Below are 11,364 nucleotides of genomic sequence, written 5' to 3' on the forward strand. Positions count from 1 at the left end.
TGCAGATATATATCCAGTACGCCTGCCATGTGCTCATGCTCCTCACACATAACAGGATGAGACTGATTTGCTTTAGTAATACTGCAGCTGATCTATTTTTAATTGACCTAACAAGTTGAGTTATCAGCAGGCTCAGATGTTCGATAGCTGATCAATAGTCATTGATCCGGGCATGTTAGGGTCAAGCTGAGAAAGGTCAAATGTGACATGTACACCTGCTTAGAAGGTTTATTCTTTATATTCTGACCCAGGCTCTATTTAATAGCTCAGAAAACACACTTAGCATTGTGACATGACCTCAAAATTCTGAGAATTGCTTACAAAACTGATTTTGAACTGGTCCCATATTTTGGTACCGAAAATAACACATTCTGTATCTGTTTGGGGTCTCAGGGACCCCAGCTGTAAAACATGATTTAATACAAAAGACTTTCTGTGATTAGTTTTGGCAGTACTTTTTATGCAGCACTGCCCCTCCCAAAATTGCATTTTCATACGTCTCTGGGGTCTAATTGACCCTAAACATGAGTTGAGTCAATTTAAGTCAATTTAAAGCCTCTATCAGAAATTTGCCTCAGGGGGCTTTACAATCTCTACAGTAATACAACCCCCCCCCCCCCCAGTTTGTGGCAAAGTGAAGGGTTACCACTTAATAACTTTTCTACCTTTGGGGTTTTAATGAGGTCAGAAGAAGAGAAAAAAAATAAAGAAAATAATGTTGATTTTGCATTATTATTATTATTTTTACACATACAACACTAGGGTCTGTGAAACAGCCAATGTAAACAAAACACAAAGGTTAAATGGCAAAGACAAAGAAATATTTCCTGCAGAAAGCAAAAACATAAGGGAACATGTTTAAACTTTACGACCCCTTATAGTTGTTACATTTATGACTGTTAGTTTCACTCAACTCAACTTTCTGCTGAAAGATGTGAGATGAAATTCTCGTGTCTCCGCTTCTGGTTATGAAGGATTTCTCTTCCTGGAGAGAGATACAGTAGGAAGAGAGAAATGAAGTAAGGTGAAAGGGAAAGATGAAATAGAGATCAAAGACACTCCTGTGGGACACACACACACACACGCACACACACACATCCTCTCACTTCCATTTGATCTGAATATTTTATGATGTATTGATTATATGGTTCTTTATGGTTGCCAACACCTAAACGCTAACTAGAGGAATTATAGGTGGATATTAGAGGTATATGTAAGTTCAGGAGCATTTATAAATTTGAAACTATTTAAAGTGGGGGGCAAAAAGCTAAATGAAAAGATCTACATTTTAATGCTAGAGGATGAATTTCCATGTCTGCAGCTCATGCTTTGCCTCGGCAGAAGATCATATTTTTTTGTGTAATTTAGTGTAGTTTAATGTAATGTGTTCGCTTAGGTTTTTCTTTTTTCTCGAGGCAGTGTAGCTCTTACCAGCAGTTGAAGGAGGGGTCTAATTCGTATCCTTAAATATTTGAACTGCACTAATGTGTGCCTCATTTCACTTGTCAGACACAATATAATGAAGCCAGGCTAATGGAATGGATCCCAGAACAGAGAAGCTGCTCTGTATTCAGGGAGGGTATCAGAGCATGCAAGCATATTTGATTGTAGATATTAAATGCAAATGCTCTCATTTCCTGTGTGTGTCTTGCACTTATCTTTCCTCGCTGTGTACACATGTGCTTTAAAGTGTTCTACATGTGTATATCTTTGCCTTTGTGTGTGTGTGTGTGTGTGTGTGTGTGTGTGTGTGTGTGTGTGTGTGTAGATCTCAGATGCTCTGATCAAGCGGGTGACGTCATCTCAGGACCAGTGGGTAAAAGGGGCCCTGGAGCCAAAGGTTGGCCCTGAGTTCGACCTCACCCTCAACACCGACTCACTGCTCCAGACCATCCTGCAGCTGGATTTCTGCCAGGGCAAAGGTAAACACACAAAAACACACACTTCCCTTTCTATTAATACTGTAAAATCCCATTATAATACCCATTTTACAACTACATTTGAAAATGAATGAAGATTATTTCATGTTTTTCTGTGCGATATGCCTCTTACACTAATTTCTACTCAATTTTTTTTCGTTATCTCATTGTATTTTTAACCCCTCTGTGTCAGCACTGTGGTCAACATTTGTTGTTTTAAAGGAGGACTACATAGATGTAGTATTGCACTTTCATAAAGATGGAGACTCAGAAGAAAGAAGAAAAAAAGAGGAAAAAAGAAGCAACAGAGGCTGAGATATCCTGACTTTTAGTCTCTACTATTGGTCAAACTCCAAAAACATGGGATTCTATATTTCCCATAGGTCACCTCAAGTGTCATTATGCCATGTTCATATCATAAATTTATGACCGTTAATATGAACTACCAAGTCAAGAAAACCAGGTCGTCATAAGTGTCAATGAACAGTTTTCAAAATGGCTGCAAAGCCACCATTGCTGGCACATTTAAATAACATCCTAAATGAACACAATTGATTTGAACTTTGAATAAATTATGTGACTACAAGACTAGCATCAGGAGGAGCCATCTTGGAATAATCTTCCCACTCTGCCAACATTGCGTAAATGCAGCATTTGCACCCTCCCTGGTTGGTAATTGCACATGCCTTTCAAACTCCATGCCCAAGTCTCAAAGCCAAATCTGACATCATCAGGGTTATTTTTTCAAAGGTTATCGCAGGCTGTGTAGTAGAGCTTATGACCAGTAAACTGAACTTCATGGGCAAAATATGTGGAGTGCCCCTTTAAATGGGCTCTATAAATAAATCATTTTAACATGCACAAACATACACAAACACATTTTTCTTCAAGATGCACAACAATATACACAGCTAGTTAGCTATTCATTGGCTGATGCTAATTAGCATCCAGTTGGTGTGCATGAATAAGTTTCCTTTATTTTCATTCCAGTGCAGTCACACAGATTACCCACATGTATTGTTAACGTACATTAAAAATGTAAACAGCAGTGTGCATATTTTATTTCCATACTGCTCCACTGAGGCAGTAAAGATGAAGCTCTTTCCTTTGCAGGTATAGATTCAACACAGCCCCTTGGCTAAAATGTTAAATAAATGCTTATTCATTTCTATTATTGAAATTACAGTGTAATCCATTACAATTATTACAAAGCTGCTAAAAGCTTATGCAATATAATCATCAGATAATGAGAAAATTACAGTCAGTATAGTGCTGTGTAACTAGTAATTATCATATTATGGTGTAATTATAGTAATTAAGCACTCTTAATGGGTTTATAATACGCTTATAATTCCTTACGGTGTCGTATTGGGGCCAGTTCATATAAGTTGTTGAAATAAAGACATTTTAACTGCAACTGCAGATTCCTCAAAAGTGAGACAAATTCAAGGTAGTTAATAAAGAATATGACCCAGATCTGCTGGTAATGTCCCAGGTTGAGTTGCACTTGAATGAGGCTTTCTCTAATTTGAGCTCCAGTCAAGCAGAGCAGAGGCTTTGATCGTCCCTCTTTGTTCTTTAAGGCCAGTGACATGAAACCCATCTGTACGTTTCCCCTCCTTCACATCTCACTGATAAGCCAGAACAAAGCGATAGAGTTTAAAGATACACCAGTTTCTTTGAATTTAAGCTCTGACATCTTGAGCAACGGCACAGTGCAGAAGCTGTTTTTGGTTCAGAAATAGCCTGAAATTATTCTCCATCTTTATAAGTTCTCTTTTGCCATCTGAGCCGAATATGCTGCTCTGGATCAGATGTTTTAAGTAAGCACTAACTGTAATTAATTACTTACTCCCTGCATTACGTGAAACCTCAGGAACAATACAACACAGATAAAAACTATTTTATTCCAGCAGTGAAAAACAAGATTTTGGATGTTTTTTGCATCTGATACATGTTCATTTAATTGCATAAAGGAACTTATTTACATTATTGATGCCATTCCATTGCCATTCCATGCCATCCCATACTTAAAACGAGCACTAAGCATACCACACCTACACCTCTGTGCTCTGAAGTCCCAATGCAGTTGAAGGATTTTCTGATCTTATTTCAATATCTGGAAAAAAACCTAACCTAAAACCTCCTAATATGCTGATGATGCTGTATTTTATATTGATAAAACTTTGTAAAATGTTTATATCATCTTTCAAAAGAACGTGGAGAGTGGGGAGTGGGGAGCGCGGAGCGGGGACTGGGGAGTTTCTGTTATGAAGTGTTATGAATTATAATGGCCTCACCTACAAATAAATATATGGTGAAAATCATGAAATATACATATTATATGCATAAGAATGACCATGAAGATTTATCTTTTCACAAATACTTTTCATTTATTATGTTTGGTCATTACATAGCATGACTTTCTGTCATTACCAGCTGCTTTATGTGCCGTCTTCTGTCTATGTGCGCTTGTATTAAAACTCCCGAACCAACGTCGTATTTCCAGATGTGCAGGAGAATCCGTTATTGAAACAAATGCAGGCAGCAGGCAGTGGTGAGACTGAGATGGAGACAGAGAGACCAGGAGGTATTTAAGAGACATTACTTTCCACAGTAAACCTCTGTTTTCCTCCCTTGAATTTATTTTGTCACTCCTTCCTCCTCCTCCCTCAGTCCTGGTAGCCTTCACGGCCAATCTGGTTGGAAACTCACTGGTCTTTTTGTCCCACGGTGTCTATCTGGTCTCTTTCCTCTGCATGGTTTCAGAATAGTGCCTCTACAGAATAGTGTGGCCTTCACTGGAACACAAAGTTACCAATGAAGTAGTTGCATGAAGTAGTTTTCTGTTTCTTAATCTAGTATTTTGACTTTTCAAATTAGTTTTATGTAAATATTAATTTTGCTACTCAATCACTAGTAATAAAGGCTATATCTAAATGAATAAATAATCTTCTTTACTTGACAACAAATAATCCACATTGTCTAGTGGTTGTCCATGATTCAAAAAACTACTTCGGCTATAAATGCTGTAAATAATGAATATAAATATTGGTATTGATACTGAGTCATAAATTCTTCCACATGGTTCCCTGTGTCCTGACTGCTGCCTTCCCCCTGTGTCTTCACTTCCCTTGTTTTAGAAAGATCAGATAAGTGCCAGCATATAAAGACATGATATGACTTCAATACCCTGAGATCTGTGTTACACAAAATCTCCACTTCTGTGTTCAGTGGTTATTTTTACCCTGTTGTGTGGTTTGTGTGTCTGTTTCAGCTCCTTTTGGAATGCAATTTGTTAGCACGTGTTTTACCACCACAAGGGTTAGTGAGATATACAGGTTTTTATTTTGTCTTTGATAAAGTCTTTGATATGATGCTGGTTCCTGCCTTTCTTGACTTTCATGTCTCCAGGGAGTTATGCTCTCCCTAAAGGCCTTGTCACTGTGTGATTTAGACTGTCTGAGATGATTTACAATCATGAGAGAAATGTGGCAAAATCTTTGGTTGTCAATCCAAAACGATGGTCCTAGATCTCACTGTGAGACTCATCCACCGACAACAGGTTTGGAGCTTTGGTGACCAAAGACAGCCTGAGGAAAAATTCTGGCAGTGTCAGAAATTTAAGACCAAATTCTTACAATGTAACTGATGCTATGACCCACGTCTACAAAAAAACTAATCAGAATAAGACATGAAATGACACAGAATACACTGGCTGACATTTCGTGAGTGCAGTCCATGGCACACACAAACTAAAACAATGGAGGCGAAACAAAAGTTTGTGTGACTTTGCAGTATTTTTAAAACATCAGAGTGGCGCAGATGGATGACCCGAGCTGATGACATGCCTCTGATTTCATATACTTTTTTCTATTTACATCCTAGTGCTATGATTCACCACACATTTCAGCGCACAATCTGACAGCTTCATATTGATATCAGTACAGTCTGACAGGCATCTGGCACAGTGTGACATGCAATAAACTTACACAACTATTGTTGTTGCACAGTCTAAATATGCCTTTAAGCTATTAACTCATTTAAAAAAAAGTATCATCAGCCTGGTGTTTGGTGGAGAGTTAGTATCTCATGATGGTCTACACGCTGTCTGAGAGGTTTTTCCAGGAACATAACCTGATTGGACTGTAATAATACAACAAATTAGTCAGATAGTGCTCAAATAATGGTTTCCAGAAGCTTCAGTTAAAAAGTATCCACATCAACCTTTAAAGCTCCAGGATATAATGTCCTCACGTGGCCTTGTTTAAGCCTCCACTGATTCCCAGCTGTTGCCCTGTACTGTAAATGAACCCGGAGCTCATTCACCTTAAGGCTCTTTTACTTTTATCTCCCACTAGATCCACATTAAAGCTCCTGTTTCTCTCCCTTTAGTTTGTTTAAAGGCATCCAGCCAGCTGACAACATCACCCTGTCTGTCTTCCTTTTTGCTTCTGCCCTGCATATTTCCCTCTTTCTATATTTCTTCTTCATCCTGGTATCCCCATTGGACCATCCTCCAGTAAAAAATCTTAATATCAAATTGATTCATCTCTCCCCACAGTGGAGTCTGGACCCTCTGTGCCCGCGGCTCCGCTCCTGCAGTTGGAGAAATGTTGCACCAGGAACAACAGCGCCACCCTGGCTTGGAGGGTTGTTGCGCCCCAAATCAACCCCATCGAGGGATACATCCTGGAGCTGGACGATGGCAACGGAGGACAGTACAGGGTTGGTGTGACACACACACACACACACACACACACACATAGTCAAAATACATACCGTGTGTAAAACAGAGAACAAGGCTTAACACTAATGTGACTGTAATCTGATCCAAAATGCAGTAAATTATGTCATACAAGCTTTTCTGTGGCTCTCTTTTCATTATTAATAATCCATATGCTGCTCAACTCTGAAAAAAGCCAGATGGTAGTTTGTATGTGTGTGTGTGTGTAGTAATATGTAATATGTGTGTTATCAGTAAAACTTTAGTACTTGTACTTGTACTCTATATTTATCTTGATGTTACTAAAGTGTGTGTGTGTGTGTGTGTGTGTTGCCAGGAAGTTTATGTGGGGAAGGAGACAGTGTGTACGGTGGACGGCCTCCATTTTAACAGCTCTTATAATGCCAGAGTGAAAGCCTACAATGCCATCGGTGTTGGGCCGTACAGCAAGACGGTAGTGCTCAAGACCTCTGATGGTAGGTGGTGTGTGTGTGTGTGTGTGTGTGTGTGTGTGAGAGAGAGAGAGAGAGAGAGAGAGAGAGAGAAAGATTGGCCCTCAGCGGCTTCAACACAAAGGGACAATGTCTGTCTAGTTTTATATTCAACTCCTTTGATTGTCTCGTTCTGTTTGTGATGATTTTCGTTAAACAGGTTTCATTTTTACATTACTGAAGTTCAAATTATTTTCACTTTGTAACATTGAGTTTAGAAGTTTCTTAGAAGATGAGACTGGAGGTTTTCTTAAAGGCAAGAGAAGAGGAAGCATTTAGTAACTTTATATTCCAGAATAAAGACATGGAAGAGAGAAGGGGAAGTGGATGAAAGGAAATCTGAAGAAAGAAAAGGAAAGGAGGGAAGAGGAAGGACAAGGAGGACAAGGACAAGGAAAGGGAAAGGAAGAATGCTAAGGGAAAGGAGTGAATAAGAAACAAAAGGAGAGGCAAGGATGAAAAGGAAAGAAAAAAAGGAAGGAGAAAGAAAAGGAAAGGAAAAGGAAGGACAGGCAAGGAAATGGAAGGAAAGTAGAGGAGAGGAAAGGAAGGACAGGTGAAGAGTGGAGCAGAAAAGAAGGAAAGAAAAGGGTTAGAAGAACCATCAGAAAAGTGCAGTAAAAAATGTACAGTAACAAATCCTCCATATCTGCAGTGGGATGACCACTCAACACACACACACACACACACACACACACACACACACACACACACACACACACACACACACACACACACACACACACACACACACACACACACACACAGTCTGTCTCTGCCAGCCACAGTAACAATGAAAGTCTGTTTTGTGACTCATAACCGTTCATCCCTCCCACCCTCTTTCTCTGTTTCTGTCATCTTTCTAAGTGCCTACTCCCCCTCCTTTGCTTTCTCTCTTTTATGTCTCACCCCTCACCCATCCTCCTTTTCCTCCTCCCTCTCTCCTTGAGGAATGAGAGGCTTCTTGCAGCTACACTGAAAAAGGGAAATTATGGGATGTGACTTTTGTTGGCTTGGCTTAACCAGAAAAAAGAGCTGGCGACAAAGACTGTGGCTGCAAAACAAACAGATTATGATGTCCAATTTGTGTGTGTGTGTGTGTGTGTGTGTGTGTGTGTGTTTGCACCCTGCAGTAAAAGTCACTCACACATCTATGAACGGCCAGACTTACCAATTGATCATAATATTCTCAGACACTGATTTCCATACAGAAGTCTGTCTGGCAGAAACAAACTGTTAATACATATGATTTATTATATACTATATCATGTGTATAACTTATTTTTCAACTATTAAATAACTAAAATGTCTAAATATAAAATATGAATTAGATGTAGGGCTGCAACTAACAATTATTTTCATTGTCAATGAAGTTGCTGATTTACTCGATTCATTGTTTTGTCTATGAAATGTCAGAGAACAGTGAAAAATGCCTGTTATAATGTCATATTAACAGGAACGTATATTTAGTATAACATGAAAATGAGAAAGAGATGTTGTTATTATACAAACTTTTGATGGTACAATGAGAAAGTGAACAAATCCAATGTCAATTTAAGGAAAAGTTCCACAGTGCAGCACCCAGCAAATAAAGCTCCACTAGTCCAATCAGTTTCTTATTCTGCATTTTATAATAGCTTTCTGTCTGAAAATTGAATCGTAGCACATGGATGTAGCATCATGACTGACTGTTGTGTCCTTCCTACAGTGGCTTGGTTCACCTTTGACCCCACCTCAGCTCACCGGGACATTGTTCTGACCAATGAAAACCAGACAGTCTCCTGTAACAGCTATGATGACCGTGTGGTGCTGGGAACCGCTGCTTTCTCTAAGGTGACATTCACGCCATATCACTAGTGATTAGCATTTTGTAGTAGGACCAGGTCTCTACTAATTGGCTCTCCTATAGTGACTTATATTGAAGATTAATCAGATGTGCTCTATATTCCTTTGCATCTCAGGGCATCCACTACTGGGAGGTCAGCATCGATCGCTATGACAACCACCCGGACCCTGCGTTTGGCATAGCGAGGATCAACACCATGAAAGACATGATGTTGGGGAAAGATGACAAGGCCTGGGCCATGTATGTAGACAACAACCGCTCCTGGTTCATGCACAACAACTCCCACACCAACAGGTATGTGTACACTGTATGTGCCAGAGGGCCAATAGTGTCATGACAAAAAGTATCTGTTGTTTAAAGTGGCTATAATAACAAAGTATATGAAATGACAATGTGTTATGTCATTAGTTAATAAAGTCTTGTTACTTAAATCATGTATAAACCATTAATTAGGTCAATCAGTTAAAACTTATAAAGTTTAAATAAAGTATGCCTCATTAGAGAGTGGCAACTATCATTTGAACTAATTAACACCATCCGTTCGTCAACAAGAACAGCAGGAGGCATTCTCTTCATCAATTCATCATCATGTGTTCTGTTCGTTAAATCTCACCCAGCAACGCGCACAAACACACACAAACACACACACACACACAGGATAATGATACATGCACAGGATGACAGAGGGAACCCCGGGGTTCATACAATATCCACTAACAAACACACCAGGGAGCAGCAGAAGAAGACTGCAGGCTGCAGAAGACATCAAAACATCTCTCTGCACCATTTCTCTCAGTGTCACAAGGAAGCTATCAAACTCTCATTAAACATTTATTCTCAAGAAAATGTCTATTCTTCACAAGAGAAAAGACGACCCGTCACATGAATATGTAAAACCGCACACTTTCCCTCTTTCTTTCTTTCTTTTCGCAGTTCACCCAGACTACAGGTGCATTCACAGTGCCATTTGCTTTCATGTCATTAATCATCTCATGCCTGCGTTTCTTGTTATGTGCCATGTATTGATTTCCTCATCTCTCTCTCTCAGAGTGCTGACTTTCACTCAGCCCAGGCCTGAGGCAGGTGTAATGTGTTTAGAGCTCAGAGAAACGTGGCTATTTGCACATCTAAAAGTGGTTTCACACCTTAGCTTCTAAGAGAAAACAGGTTTTACAGTTAAAACACGTTTTCAGTAGCATATCTCATTTTTACATTTAGAGACATTCATTTCTCTCACCCTCTAGTGCATAGACTGGACTGAACAGATGGTAGAAGACAGTCTGTCCTGAATGTGCTTGTAAAAAGACTTGTTGAACAAAATTATATAAAAATCTATATCACTGAAAATGAGATTTTAATGTCTCTCAAGCACTTTGTGGTCAGATGTAGAATAAAACAACAATCTTTTAAACATCTGGAGTGGATAGGTCTTTAGGTCCACTTGTGAATGCAAGCTGCCTTTATATTGATTGTGTTTAGATTTTGGGCATTTTTACACAGTCAATGACAGGCATTTTAACTGAGTCAAAAATGTCAATCAATGTGAGGGTCAACAAATTGTTTTCATCTACTTTACTGACAAATCAGTTCCACTGGAAATTTATCACTTATCAAAGATGAAACGTTTTAAATTCTTAATTAAAACAGTCTTTGTTTTAATTTCACATTTGGGTAGATCCTCCAGTTACACTTTTTCTCTCACTTTCACTTCACGTATCCCCCAAATTTATCCTTTTTTATCTATCTGTATGTGTGTGTGTAGGGCGGAGGGAGGCATCAGTAAAGGCTCGACTGTGGGTGTCCTGCTGGATCTGACCAAACACACACTGACTTTCTTCATCAACAAGGAACAGCATGGACCAACTGCCTTTGAGAACCTGGACGGGGTCTTCATGCCCGCAGTCAGCCTCAATAGAAACGTACAGGTCAGTGTGTGTTGGTGGGACTTTACATTGACATCAGAGCTGCCACGTGTCGCAGCAAAAAACGGTGCAGCCAGTGTTGTATTTTCTTGTAGTGCTCAGATTTTTACCTTCATTCGTGTTCATCAGCAGGCTGCAGCAGCACAAAACAAATATCTCCTGATTTGTAAAACACAATAATAGCAACCAGTCTTGTTGAAAACTGAAAACTCTTGAATGAAGCCATGAGCTGTATTGGCGACTTCTGAACTTGAAAGTGTGATCAATTTTCAATGTGTTGAGTTGCCCAATCCCAAGTGTCCACTGAGTATGTGTCAACCTAGCTGGTAGTTCAGAAGTTCCTTAAATCCAACTAAAACTGTGATCTCAGTTAATGGTCAAATGTGCCTTAAATCATACTAGATGTCAAATGTGTGTATGTTCTCCAGATCCAGCTGGACTGTTCTCAGCCTCAGTAGTG

The 11,364-nt window shown here is 39.4% G+C and overlaps 1 protein-coding gene across 2 annotated transcripts in view; it reads left to right on the plus strand.

The window, feature by feature from the left end:
• LOC122999575 (E3 ubiquitin-protein ligase TRIM9) overlaps positions 1 to 11,364 on the plus strand; it is a 55,223-nt gene that overhangs the window by 38,220 nt on the left and 5,639 nt on the right. The window contains exons 5-11 of one of the 2 annotated variants that reach the window (XM_044376588.1): positions 1,769 to 1,922; positions 4,429 to 4,509; positions 6,484 to 6,647; positions 6,983 to 7,121; positions 8,845 to 8,969; positions 9,098 to 9,276; positions 10,745 to 10,907. In XM_044376588.1, coding sequence (XP_044232523.1) covers positions 1,769 to 1,922; positions 4,429 to 4,509; positions 6,484 to 6,647; positions 6,983 to 7,121; positions 8,845 to 8,969; positions 9,098 to 9,276; positions 10,745 to 10,907 — 1,005 coding nt within the window. The remainder of the gene's footprint in view (positions 1 to 1,768; positions 1,923 to 4,428; positions 4,510 to 6,483; positions 6,648 to 6,982; positions 7,122 to 8,844; positions 8,970 to 9,097; positions 9,277 to 10,744; positions 10,908 to 11,364) is intronic. The other variant, XM_044376589.1, reaches the window with a different exon arrangement.

This window comes from Thunnus albacares, chromosome 16 (genome assembly GCF_914725855.1).
Source record: "Thunnus albacares chromosome 16, fThuAlb1.1, whole genome shotgun sequence".
Taxonomy (NCBI): domain Eukaryota; kingdom Metazoa; phylum Chordata; class Actinopteri; order Scombriformes; family Scombridae; genus Thunnus; species Thunnus albacares.